The 14,700-nt window shown below is 37.4% G+C and overlaps 1 protein-coding gene across 6 annotated transcripts in view; it reads left to right on the top strand.

The window, feature by feature from the left end:
* LOC147171791 (CUB and sushi domain-containing protein 3-like) overlaps positions 1-14,700 on the top strand; it is a 499,351-nt gene that overhangs the window by 356,674 nt on the left and 127,977 nt on the right. For all 6 annotated transcript variants that reach the window (XR_015095358.1, XM_086078287.1, XM_086078288.1 and 3 more), the window contains exons 50-52: positions 5,875-6,060; positions 8,548-8,742; positions 9,783-9,956. Coding sequence is in view for 5 of the 6 variants with exons in the window: in XM_086078287.1 (XP_085934413.1) it covers positions 5,875-6,060; positions 8,548-8,742; positions 9,783-9,956 (555 nt within the window). In the remaining variant the exon portion in view is untranslated. The remainder of the gene's footprint in view (positions 1-5,874; positions 6,061-8,547; positions 8,743-9,782; positions 9,957-14,700) is intronic.

Below are 14,700 nucleotides of genomic sequence, written 5' to 3'. Positions count from 1 at the left end.
CAAAACTTGTTCTGTAAATAGTTTCTTTACTATTGTGATCACAAACAGTGAATGTTCATTTTCAGACTGTTCTGTAAATATTTATTCATACACTTAAAAAAGATTCATGTTCTCAGTCATTGGAAAAAAACGTGTTCTAAATAGTTCCCTTACTATTGCGATAAAAAAAGTGAATCTCAGTTCTCAGACTGTTCTGTAAATATTTATTCGTACCATTTATAAAAACGTTTTTGTTCTTCTTTTGTGATCAAAAGCATTGATTTGAATATTTGTCAAAAGTTTAATATAAACACAATAAAGAAACTTTTGATCAATCCATTATCAATTTAAATTTTTTTGTTCCAATTTCATACTAAAAAAATACAGTAATATATTGATGTAAGCCCCACCCATTTTGTTAAGCCACGCCCACATCTGTTTTTTGTCACGCCCACTCCAAATGCAGATTATAGATAATTTAAATGGTCGAACAGATACAGATGGTCCTGTACTCGCTCATCCCTACTAACAAGATACAAGAAGCATTATGCTAGCATTTTAGCGAAATGATTTGAATCCAAAACATAATTAATGTGCACAAATAAGTTAAAACTGTATTGGCCATTAGTGTATGAGGAATTTTATGGAGCCCCCAGGAATGTGAGGCCCTAGGCAACTGCCTAGGTTTGCCTAATGGTAACTCCACCCCTGTGTGTAGAGTGATGACGTAAAACTCAGTTTACAACGATCACACGCAAACGCGGATCTCGAGAAATCTGCAAATGTCCATTTTGGCCGGAGTTTTTGGAAACTTAGGTTTCAATGAAAAAAAATCCCCGGGGATGTGGGGATACAGGGCAAAACACAGAAAAGTATCTCCCGTTTGCAAAAACCCTGGCAACATGTTAACGGGGCCTAATATTAATTAGGTTATCTTTGCCTGATATTTACATTTATGGGATGATATTAAACATTAAAGTGGGAAAACAAAGTAAGAATTTGAGAAGAGCTCAAATACTTATCATGTCATTGTATTTATTCGACTTTAATGTGAGTGGGGAAAAAACACTTTGCACCTGGGATGTATTCCAACAGTGTAATAATTGCACACGGCTTGTCCAAAACGCATTAACTCAAACAGCTTCAAATGATGCTGATATATTCATGCCAACATTGCCCATCTGCTTTTTTCTGGATGGGAGAAATGAAATTATAGTGTCTTCCTTTTATTCCACTACAGTTCATTATATATTTATCTTATAGTTTGTATCCATCAGGGTACAAGTGATGTATGTAAATCATTCTTTTTTTTATTATTATTATTATTATTGTTTAAATATTTTAAGATACACATTAACCTAAAATGCAAAGTCCTATGATTTTGTAACAGAATATCATTTGGATCAAGTGCAGCCCCTTATACCCAAATTGGCATGTATGGCAGTTTTCAAGCTTGTAGTCAGTATGTGTTGAGTTGTAAGCAAGCAGGGGTCATGTGGATGTTGATTGATTCTCTCTGGGGTCGTGAAGGACAATTTAGTGGCTGCAGGCCATATTGGCAGATGTACCTTTGGATCTCTGCAGATTAGCAGATGTTGGTTCACTTGCTCTCTTTCCTCTCATCCCATCCGTCTGTCTTTGGTCAACTGATAAACACTGTAAAGCCATATCTGTGTTTGGTTTAAGTAGTGTCGTCACTGTAGCCCAGATTCAGATTAAATAGGGGCACAAACCCACATCTGTGTGGAAGGTCTTCTGTGCGGGCATTTGTTCTTGAAAGGCTGCATGCCGAGATGTTGGTTAAAATCTTTTTTCATCTGTTCTTAATACATAACAAGGGGGGATTTTCCGACAGGTTCAACACTATATTGCATAACATTTATAACAATCCCAGCAGTAATGTACTCCAAAGCAATGGCAAGTGTGTTTGTTTGTTTGTTTATTGAACATATAAACCAGCAACAGAAATACTGCAATTAAAATAAAAAGGTTTTTGTTGTTTTTTTACATACATAATAATCATTAAGCACAATTTACATGTTCAAAAGGGAGTAGAAAGAAGTAAAGAGTCCTACCCCCTTACAAAAGAAAAACAAAACAAACACAAACGTACACATAAACAGCTGCACTTATACGTGCTTAGTAGGGATGTGAATTGCCTAGTACCTGGCAATTCGATTCATATCACGATTCATAGGTCACAATTCGATTTGATACAGATTAATCCCGATACAAATCTATAAATTGATTATTAAGATTTGTTTTAACTAAAATTTAGAAAATACTAATCAGTAAACTTCTACATGTACAGATTTGTATGGAAATGTATTTATTTATCTGAAAATTCAAGCTTATAACTGTGCCGCTGCATTTAACAAACAGGTTGCTGTCTGTTTCATGTTTGACTAGCACTGAAATAAAATATTAAGGCTTAATGTTCCATTAATACAACATTCTTCCATGCTTAATGTGTGAATCTTAACCCTCAGTAAGACATTTTGTTGAATATTCCCATAAAAAATGTATGTTTAAAAATTGATTCGGCCGCATTTCAAATCGATTCGAGAATTGCATGCTGTAAAATTGCGATATATTGCCGAATCGATTTTTTCTAACACCCTTAGTGCATAGATATACCAACAGTATTGTACATTTAGTTGATAAGCAAACATTTTTACAGATACTGTATATAAATCAGCACAAAGGCTTACACGTAAATGTTTATTTGCACTAAATTTTTATTTTCTACATTTGTATTGACTTATACCTGATTTAAATATTATTGTTGTACTTTGTTTTCATACATCCTTTTAAACACAAACAGTGATTCACACATTTTCAGGTTGATTCCAAAATTATTCCACAAATTTACACCTATAATTGTAACACACCTTTGCTTAATATTTGTTCTTGTTTTGAATTTTTTTTTATAGAAACGTATACCCCTCAAATCTCTGATTTTAAACAACTTCTGAATATTGTGGCAAAGCAATTTTAAACGCAACTAGATCATAAAATGTCATTGTGTTTAATTTGATGAATAGTGAATTTGTTGGTTCTGTATATTTTGATCTGTTAATAATTCTTATTGCTCTTTTTTGTAATTTGAAAAGATGGTAAGTATTTGTTTTGTAAGCATTTCCCCATATTTCCACACAATAGATCAGATATGGTATTAATAATGAGCAATATAAAGTATATAATGACTTCTTATTCAAAACATTCTTTGTTTAGTAAAGGATCCCTATAATTGTAGACACTTTCCTTTTAACATTGCCTATGTGGGACTTCCACCTTAATCTTTCATCGATAACTACACCAAGAAATTTATTTTCATACACTTGTTATATTTCATTAGGATAATACTCTAATTGTGACTTGGTGCTTGACCTGTATCGTGCCAAAAACTATAAACTTTGTTTTGTTTAAATTTAGTTTAGTCAAACCTTTTTTTTAATAGCTTTTAATTCATTTTCCACCGTAATCAGAAGCTGTTTCAGATTTTCTCCAGAGCAATAAAGAGATGTGTACTCAGAAACAAAACACTTTTAAGTATTTTGGAGCCACAGCAGATATTGTTTATATATAATGTAAATAACTTAGGGCCAAGCACTGACCCTTGGGGAACGCCGTGAGAGATCATCAATTGTTTTGATTGTATGTTGTTGAACTGCAAATGCAAATACTGCTATCTGTTATCTAGGTCATTTTTAATCCATTTATATGCTAAACCTCTTATGCCGTATCTATCTAATTTATTCAATAATATACTATGATCTATAGTATCAAATGTTTTTTTTAAATCTATAAAAATCCCAATAGTAAATTCTTTATTATCTATACTTGCAGCTGTAGCTTGTACAAGTTCCATGACTGCCTTTGAACTTGATTGTTTTTCTCTTAAATCCATAGTGATTTTCACTTTAGAGCTTGTGTTTCTTGATGAAATTGTCCAGTCTATGTGGAAAAAAAAGTTGAAAGAAAAAGAGAACTGTGTCAAAAGTGATATTGGTCTATAGTTAGTGAATAAATGTCTATCGCCGTTTTTATAAATAGGAATGACTTAAGCGGTTTTCATTTTTGATGGAAAGATACCAACTTTAAATGACAAATTACAGATATATGTGGTTGTACAACATGTTCAATGATGCTTTTGACTAATGTCAAGTCAATATCAAAGCAATCAATGGACTTTTTATTTTTTAGTGTTTTTACAACATTTAAAACTTCAGTTTAATTTACTGCACTATAAAACATATTCTGCTACAATAGTGTATGATATTAATCGCTACTTGTTCTTATAATATTTACAAATTTATTTTTATAGGTCTTATATTTAATTTCAGCATCAACAGTTCTCAATTTCATTTTTTTTTTTATATAAACTATTTTTCTTTTTACATGCATTCGCTATCCCCTTTGTCATCCATGGGTTATGGTTATAGGCCTTTATACTTATTGGTGACTTTAATTAATGGACAATGTTAATTGTATAATGTGCTTATGATAGACTGAAAGGCGTTATATGCAATATTGGGATCTTCATGTGCATAAACTTCAGACCAGTTTTGATTTTCGAGGTCCTCTTTAAGGGCAGCAATGGAATGTTGTGTACTTAATCTAATTTCTGAAATGTGAGTTTTAGCTTTGCTTTTTTACTCAAAATTGTTTTGTAAGATTACAAAGACAGGAAGATAATAATAATAATGCATTTATATGTTATATTATAATGCATGCGCATTATTCATGCACTCACACATTCACACTGTGGTGGTGGTAAGCTACTTAAGTAGCCACAGCTGCCCTGGGGCAGGCTGATGGAAGCAGGACTGCCAGTTTGCGCCTACGGCCCCTCCGACCACCACTAAACATTTGCACCTTCCATACACCAGTGTGAGACGCACTGGAGGAAATGTGTGTGAAGTGCCTTGCCCAATAACACAACGACACATGATTTGGGGAGAGCGTGGCTCGAACAGCCGACCTTCGGGCTACACCCACAAGATGATGCATTATATCATTTATAAGAAGTCCGCTCTCTATTTTATGGTCAATTTTATTTATAAATATATTATCAATTAGAGTGGCTATATCAACTGTTATTCTGCTTTTTTTTTTATTGCAGGGAAAAGACTTACTATACATTGTATTCATAAAATATGTTATGCAAATATGCAATCTTGCCTCTTTCACATGCTGCTTTCAATTTTGGGATTAATTATTACATTTTTTGTCTGAAAGCATCTGTAAAGTCTTCATTTATATAGATTTTGGAACCTTTCAGTAATTTTGTCCTATGGTGCCGCCATAATCAACGTAAAAGGAAAGTTCCTTAGTGTTACTTTAAAAGATTGTTCTCTTTTCATATTATTTTATCGGTCTGAATGGACAGACAGCTATCTGATGCCACAAACAAATGTGATGTGGCCACACACAAACTGGGATTTGCAATTATGTTGCAGAATCTGAGCAAAAATGGTCAAAACAGGACTGGTCGAAGGAACCTATGGAGTGCTAAAGCTCCATGGTTTGGGGAATGGAAATATTTGCCCCAAAATTGCTAAATCTTAAATCTTAAATGTGTCATTAGAGCCATTGGCTTTACTTGTGCTGGTTCTACTTGAGTGTGTCAATTCTGTATGTTTATTTCATTGATCAGAAATCTGTATCGATCCTAATGAACGATAAATGCAATCAAATAACCCCCTTCCTTGATTTTTAATTATGATGTGTCATCATATCAAAATCAAACATTTACGACCTACGTAACCTACCTAACAAATCAAAGACTTCATGGACTTTCTTTTGGACATAGAGTCTTCCTCTCTGCAGAATCCATCTTGACTGTGTCTGCGCAATAAATGTCTGTCAACAATGTCTTCTTGTTTTCTGCAGCTATATCATGTGGCGTGCCTAGTGCGCCAGTGAACGGAGGTGTTCTCGCAGCTGATTATTCCGCTGGCACACGGGTGACCTACTTTTGCAACAGTGGTTACCGGCTTTCCTCCAAAGAGTTAACAACAACAGTCTGCCAGCCAGACGGTACCTGGAGCAACCACAACAAGATACCCGGATGCATCTGTGAGTATAAACACAGCAGAAGCGTGGCAGTGATTGCAAGAAGATGAGTAGTAGAGAAATGGTACAAGTTTGAAATCTAAAATACAACCAATAATAAAATAATAATATTGACGGGCGGGCATATACTACTAACTACAGGACGATGATAAATGTTCCCACGAATCTCCGAGATGGAGCGGCTGACAAGATCGCCTCGCTAAAGTCGGGTGCCTCGCATGGACGGCGACGGGAAAGGATTGAGAAAGTGCATTGAGAGAGTGCAGCTTCGTGACTCGCCGGGAAGCCAGTGGCTGTTGTTTCGACTTGCATGTCTCCAAGCCAGGTGGAGAAATAAAGAGAAAGACGGACAGACTACCTTCGACGATTCAATGTTGCTATAGTTCAATTGTCTCTTCTAATGTATAGACTTATCTCCTTTGTAGTACTGATGCACTGGAAATTGCGTTGAAATACAAAGCTGACCTGACCGGTGCCGCAGGTCAGCAGGCCAGACACTACTGGAGATACCGAGGATTAATGCCCAGTTCACACTGACTGCGTAATGGATGCGAAACAGCATCTGCACGGACACTGCAAGGAAAATAAAGCATTTGAGTCTGCGTGTAAATTCCCACCAACTTAAATACTCGTATCTCGCTGAATTATTGATAGAATGTTTTTTTTTACAAACCTTATTAATGCGGCTAAGATTCATGCGGAATTTTTAAATTGCAGATTTTTATTTTTTTTATTTTTAACTTGTCATATACAACAAAAATTAAAACTGGTTGAAAATTTGAGAGCAATCTACAGTTATTTTAAAGTCCGTGCTTGATTGAATGTAATGTTATGAGTGATCGAGCACCCCTGTCCCAAGAGGGCCACCCTGTGGTTACGTTCCCATTGGCTCACAGCACGGACGAGCCGTCTAGTGTTAATAAAAATGGTGCTGTCTAATGCTGCATTCGAGGATGGTCGGAAGTCGGACTTTTCTGACTTCAAACCAGGAGAACGCCCCCTTGAACTCGGAAATCCCACTTGCGAAGTCGGGAAAAAAAAAGTATCCCGACTTTACCTACGGACAACAATGTGACATCACTCTTCAATGGCGACCCCTTTGGAAACAGACCGTGAATGGTAAAACACAATTTACTCAAGCATAAAACTAGATAGCTTTCTTCATTCATAATTATTCAACATAACTCTACGTAACACAACGTACATGACAGTACAGGGAGTCCTCGAGCTACGTCGCACGCGACCTACGTCGTGTCGACTTTACTACGCCCATGCCTCGTCAGTAGCACCTTCTTTTTCGTTAATTTCCCACAGTAATCACGGCATTTTAAAGTTATTTAAAGTTGTGTTGTTGTTACCTCCAGCAACGGACGTCCATCAGCCGGTCGGCTCGCCATCAGGCGCGTCACATTTCCGTGTTTAAACTTGAATTAGCTCGCAAATATGTTTTTTTTAAATACTGTACAAATAATTTTGATGTAAATATCGACTTTAACAGGGAAATCTGACTTAAGTCAAAATTCGGGTTACATCGCCAGCGTAGGAACGGAACTCCGACATAACTTGAGGGACTCACTGTATTCCGTTACCTCCCTGCATGAAATATACTGTGAACTATTGAACTGTATGAAATGCTTATTAAATACGATAAAAACAATAAATAGAGCAAAGTTGCGAGAAGGTAAGTTTGCTGGAGGACAAAATTTGTTTTGAGGCTCAAAATAAAAAACAATTTATCACTTTCCGCCATTTTGGTTGTTTACTTTTGCCTCAAACTCTTTTAGGTCGGAACTGGCAAAAAACAACTCTGAAAAATCCGACTTCCAACCATCCTTGAATGCAGCATAAGTACTCAGCATGGTTCCAAGTTTGAAAGTCAGTGGAAGGTGTGATTACACAACATTGGGGCGGCCGTGGCTCAGGGTGTAGAGACGGTCGTCCAGTAACCAAAAGGTTGGCTTTTCGATCCCCACTCTCCCCGGGTCATGTGTCGTTGTGTCCTTGGGCAAGACACTTCACACACATTGCCTCCAGTGCCCCTCACACTGGTGTCTGAAAGATGCAAATGTTTGGTGGTGGTCGGAAGGGCCGTAGGCGCACACTGGCAGCCACGCTTCCGTCAGCCTGCCACAGGGCAGCTGTGTCTACTTAAGTAGCTTATCGCCGCCAGAGTATGAATGTGTGAGCGCACAAATAATATAGCCACTGTGAAGCGTCTTTGAGTGTCCAAAAAAGCCATAAATCGAATGCATTATTATTATTTTTATTATTATTATTGTTTACTATTATTATGTATGTGGTTTTGAGAGCAATAAAAAAGTACAGCTGACTTTGGTTTCAGTCATTAGATTTTATAGTGTATCAACTCAGCTTTGTTTGTTGAAGCACATTTGAATAAAAGTCAGAGATGTCACAGGAAATTGTAGCACATTTCAGCATAGTTGAATAATTCAATAATTCTTCTTTCTCTTTCGCATTGCTTTGCCTCAGTTATGATGTGCCCCAGTCTCAGCTCATTTTTGCTGGACCATGGGAAATGGAGTATAGTCAATGGGTCCTCCTATGAATATGGCACAAAAATAATCTTCACCTGCAACCCGGGATATTTTCGTGTTGGTCCTGCTCACATCCAGTGCCTGGCAAATGGGGTTTGGAGTTGGAGAAATGAAAGGCCCCAATGCAGAAGTGAGTGATTTAAGGGGGGCCGGGGGGGGGGGGGGGGGGGATAAAAAAAATCAACTACTGTATAATAAACAAAAAATGATGAGACACAAAAGTGTAACTTTCTTGAGTGAGAGTTTTGTTGATTACAGTGGATGGTTTTTTAAATGAATACCCATCCTACGTCATGTGTCTTACTTGGCTTCTGTTTCAAAGATTTGTTTTATTATAAATCTGATTTGTTTTATTATAAATCTGAGAGAATCAATGTGTTATTTGGGTCTGGAATTGAAAAAACAACAACTAATGATGTATTTCCTTTTCACGCAAGTTATTGTGTTGTCGTTTACATGGATTGTGATTTGCAATATCCTAACAATAACTCAAGTTAAGAAAACACTGACTAGACTTCACTCACTGCATTATAAGTTTTTTTTATCCCCAATACATATTATTGATGCAAATGTATCAATTATAATCTAAATACTATCCAAATGTACTTGTAAAAAAAAAAAAGGGGGGGGGGGCTGGGGGTGGTGGGGGCATTTGGGAATATAATTTTTTTATGGCTTATAAGGCCACAAATACATAGTGGTGTTGTCCACAGGTTAAATCAAATGTGGTCCCTGAACTCTAAAAACAATACAGGACTGTACACCATTTTTTAATCTAATGATCTAATCTATTAAATGGTTATTTCAAGTCTTCCCTGAAAAAAATAAACAAATTGTTGAGTGATTATGATTTTATAGTACATTTTATGAATATTTTTTGCATTAGGTACAGGAGCTGCTATTTTTGTAGTCACTTGAGCATTGTGACGTAATGCCTGCTGTAAACAAGCATAAAAATGCATGGCTTCAAATGACTGCAAACAAATTAGTTTGACACTCCTGAATTAGTACTTCTAAAGGTAATCCATAAACATTATAATCATATTGTTTTTATTTGGAATGTGGTCAGTTGTTGCAGTATTGTAGTCAGTGTAAAACACAGCCGTGCAACTTCCTAGTATTTTATCCCCCCCCCGTCCTATACATCTTCTACCTTTTCATCTCTTGCAGTTGTTTCATGTGGCGACCTGCCCATTCCACCAAATGGGAAGAAAATTGGTACCCAGACTACTTTTGGAGCAACAGCCATTTTCAGCTGCAACATTGGCTATGTTTTAACTGTATCGACTGTTAGAGAGTGTCTCCTGTCCGGACTTTGGAGTGGAACAGAGACTCTGTGCCTGGGTACGTGTTCTGACAAACTTCAAAACCAAAGTCACATTCTGGGGCAAAAGCATCTGGTATTTTATTAGTACTTTGTATTGGCTTACTTGCCAAATGCTTTTGGCTAATAGTTGTAAACAATTTAGAAATATGTTCAGTTTGCTCAAATTCTGAATAGGTTGTGGAAAATGAACAGGGTCACAAAATAATTTTGTTGAGCACACCTTGTAAAGAAACAAGACTTTAAAATATGTGTGTTTTTTTTTTATTGAACCACTTAGTGAAAGATTGAGTTCATTATGATAGAAATAAATAACCTCGAAAATATGTTAACGGGTTAAAGTAACACTAAATAAATTTTGAACCTTCAATTCATATTTTCATAATTCTGCTGAGGAAACATTGATTTACAGCAAGATTAATGAAACCTTTGTCATGGCCTGAGGGTGTCTGTGTCATTTGTACTGCCGCTAAACAACTTTGAGGTGGATGGTGCACACATGAGAAAAAAAACTACAAACGTGTAGACTGCTTTACCGCATATGTCACGTCCCCCTTCCCCCATTCGTTCCAAAGCGCGATTACTGTTGTCATGGACAAGCTGCAAACAACCCAAGAAACGAAGATTTTTGTCTGAGTAGACAAAAAAGGAGCCTGCCTAGATAAAACAACAGTACATGATTATTATTGGATCTGCTTTCACTCGCTAGCATGCGGTAAAAGACGAGGGGAATTTCCAACCAACGCTGCCTTTGCGGGGCTCGGCTCTTTTCCGGCTAGACGAGTAGGTAGCTTTCCATGCTCAAATCAAAATGACTATGCTAATGTTAGTTATCGGACATTTGCGTGGTAGTCATTAATAGCCATCAGCTTGGTAGTTCGCCCTTCCACAATAACCTGACCAGCCATGCAACACTCAAAAGTACCGTAACGATCTAGGTTGTGTTGTGTCTTTCTTCTTTACGAAGTGCTTGTGAATGCATCGCGGGAAGCGAGGGGGGAGCGCAGCCATTTGTGCGTTGACAATAAAGAAGTAAAACCAACGTTTGCTGTTACTTTAAAAATGTTACAGTACTCTACTCTATAAAAAAAAATATATATAAAATAGATTAATTACCTCATCGCTAACCATCCTTCACACAGCCACTGCAAACAGAAATGTATTTTGTCCTGTGGTTTTTCTTTTTTAAGACAAAACGGTTGTGTGCTTTACCTTGACTACTTACATTTTTTTTTACCCAGAAATGTATTTCAATCCAACTCCAGACTACTATGAGATGACGCAATGCACTGGTCCTTCTGGAAAATGTGGTCTTCTTTCAAGGCAAAACACTACTGCTTTTGTCCATATGGAGCCGCCATAATCACTGAAAACTGAATGCTGTTAAGCCTTGCTTTAAAATGAAAATCTAGTTTATGAAAGGGATTTAATCTTTTACTTTGGGATACAACTATCTGGATTTTCTTTGTAACGCATCACATTTATTGGTACCTGGAAGTAAATTAATACAATGAAACCCGCTATTCATGGAGATAGGCCACCATAGCAAATGTCCACGTATAATGGCCGCCCCATAAAAACAATACAGTACTGTACACCATTTTTTTTAAACTAACCATCTAATCTATTAAATGGTTATTTAAAGTCTTCCCTGAAAAAAATAAATAAATTGTTGAATGATTATGATTTTATAGTACATTTTATGGATATTTTTTTAATTACGTACAGGAGCTGCTATTTTTGTAGTCACGTGAGCATTGTGATGTAATGCCTGCTGTGAACAAGCATACAAATGCATGGCTTCAAATGACTGCAAATACACTTATGAGGAATTATTGCATTCCACAGTGGGCATAAAAGGTGGAATCAGGCCTTATAGCTTTGAACCACGTCTTCAAAAGCAGTACAGCCATGGGGGAGTCGCCAATGATTTGAGTCCAGATGAAAGTAAAGACGAAACTGTGGCCGATGATGAGGACAGGATGCATTCAGCTGCCCCATAGCGAGTAAAAGTTAGGGACATCCACAAATTACATATTCCAGGGTGACGTATGTGAGGCTCTATTTACCATTTACATACGTCACCCAGGAATACAGTGATCAGCATAAATGAGTACACCCCAACAAGGTTGTAAGAACACCTTTAGTTTCCTTTCAGAATCAAGATTTTCTATGGAATACTATACTATAAAACACTCGCACAAGTTTGGGCCATTGATTGCAAACAAGATTTGTTAATTAGTACACACAAAAAAGTACTTTAGTTTTCTTAACTATTTTATTAAAGAACGTTTTGCACAAATAATTAGCCCCCCGAGAAAAAGACTGACAACTTAATTCCAGACCTAGCAGACATGTTGCTATTCATAAAAGTCATGGATGTCATAGGAAATACTAGACGGTCGGGGTTATTTTTTATACTTAAAAAAAAAATCTGGGAATAAGATGACATACATATTTACACTTTTATTCCTTATAAACATTGCCTAACTGAATACTGGAAAATGAGTTTTCAGTGGTGTATTGATACAATTTATGATCAAGTCAAGTTATAACTTTCTAGGCGTGCAACGGTTTCAGATTTTGGTGTACGATTATTGTTTGCGAAAAAACACGGTTTTACAGTTATTATTGCAGAAATAAAAAAAATCACATCAGCATTCTTTGAAAATGTTTATTTTTAACAACAATAAATAACTGAAAATACATTTTTAAAAAGTTGCTGCCTTTGAAAACAAATACAGCAGATTAGACAGACTCTTAAAATAGGTCCTGGGCACTCTGTAAACAGGTGGACGGTATGTACCCTCTTTTTCTATCATCTTTCAATTTATTTCCATTTGAACCATACTTACAGGTGAAATGTTCATCCACAGCCTTTAAACTGGTGATTTGTGCAGTTTACCGCTACACATGTAGGCATTTTGCAGCCATAATGCGTATGCCGAGATTCGTGTCTTGGGTGGCCTCGCGGCTTCGAAAGACTCTGCCTATGGCCTCCAGTTGGTGGCCGTGGATGGCGGGGCTCGCTGGAGCTCCCCGCCCTGCCGCGGACCGGAGTCCCGGGGTTGGGGAGGCGGCCGGCGGTCGGTCGGTGGCGAGTGTGCTGGTGGTTCCCGATCCACGGGGCCTCCGCCACGCTCGCTGCCGCTTCGTTTCGGCCGCCGGTGCCAGAGCGGTCCTCAGAACCCTACCCATAGCCGTCGGGTACGTAACTCTCCCTGGGCGGCGTTCAAAGCTGAGCCCTGTGTTGTTGTGCGCCCGCTAAATGAGCCGTGTGGAAACAGAAGAGCTATGAACTAAGCCGCATGGCTCGTTTTGCGCCGCACGTGAGCGGAAATAACCGGTGTTGTTAAACGGCTGCGGTTATTTAATCCCGACCTTTAAAAACCCCGGTAATCGTGAAACCGATTAATTGCTGTACCCCTATAAATGCCTAACTTAATAACATAAACTATAGATACATCACAAAATATAATCACAATACACAGTTATGGTGTTTCAGATGATTACAAACATTTTAAAAGACTGCATTAACAGAGTGTGTTGTTTTTTTATTGCCAAGGTTGGTAATGTTTATGACTGTCACTAAGTTCTAAGTTAAAAAAATGCACTTGACACATCCGTTAGGATTGATATTTTGTTCAGTTTTCAGTGAACCCGCATAATATCGATATTGTATCATTGACATATCGCAACATAACTTTATTTATAAAGCACTTTAAAACAGTCATTGCTGCATATAACGGGCTGTACATGTAATAGATATCAGTCTTGCAGTAGAGACAAGTGAAATAAAATAACCCATGATAAAACTTATTATAATAAATATGTAAGTATACAAGTACATACAACTTAAATTAATAAATTAATAACAAGAAGTAGGGATGTGAATAAGTAAATAAAATAAGTATCAATTAAATAAAACAAAATACAGCACACACCATTAAACACTGAAACGATGCTAAGTCTCATGCTGAGTCAAAGGCCACTGTTTAGCCTGAAGAACATTGGATTTAGGTTGAAGAAGTGTGACCCAACCAAAAAAGAAAATAAATCAATGTAATGCCCCCCTTGTAATTTCTTTCTGCAGCTGTGTCTGACCCAGTCTCTGGATATGACAGGGCAGAAATTTAAGTTGTTTTTGTCTTTGATGAGGTTGCAAAAATAAGCAACCCGACGATGTTCACTATATAAGTAACATGCTCTGATCTAAACCCTTCCACTAGGCAAGAAAAAAACCTCAAAAACTCCATATGGGGAAACAAGAAGAAAACTGGAGAATTGCCCACAAATGGGGAGAATTCCCTTCCAAGATGATTAGGTTGCAATGGATGCCGAGTGGGCAGCATTTAACACAAAATGTGGTGCTATACAGTGTTGACTAGGATAATGTGAGAGTCCACCTAATAGATGACACGCAGCAGGAAGACTCCATTGGAGAATTGGATCCTCCTCAGGATTCAACTTCCCGGTGGACCCTCCTCTCCAGCACTCCTGAACAGACCTTAACAGGGAAGCTGAGGAGTGTGATTCCTCTATAGTTGGAACATACTCTCCTGTCCTCTCCCGTAAAAAGGGGAACCACCATGCCAGTCTGCCAATCCAGAGGCACTGTCCCCGATGTCCATGTGATGTTGCAGGTGTCAACCAGGACAGCCCCACAACATTCAGAGCCTATAAGAACTCTGGACAGATTTCATTCACATAAGGTGTTGGCTCAGAGTTGGCCAGTATCGGAGTAATATGATCAAAATTTATTTT

This window comes from Leptonotus elevatus, chromosome 6 (assembly GCF_054856555.1).
Source record: "Leptonotus elevatus isolate MCC_2025b chromosome 6, RoL_Lele_1.0, whole genome shotgun sequence".
Taxonomy (NCBI): domain Eukaryota; kingdom Metazoa; phylum Chordata; class Actinopteri; order Syngnathiformes; family Syngnathidae; genus Leptonotus; species Leptonotus elevatus.
The sequence above is the reverse complement of the archived record's forward strand: the minus strand, read 5'-3'. Positions and strand labels throughout refer to the sequence as shown.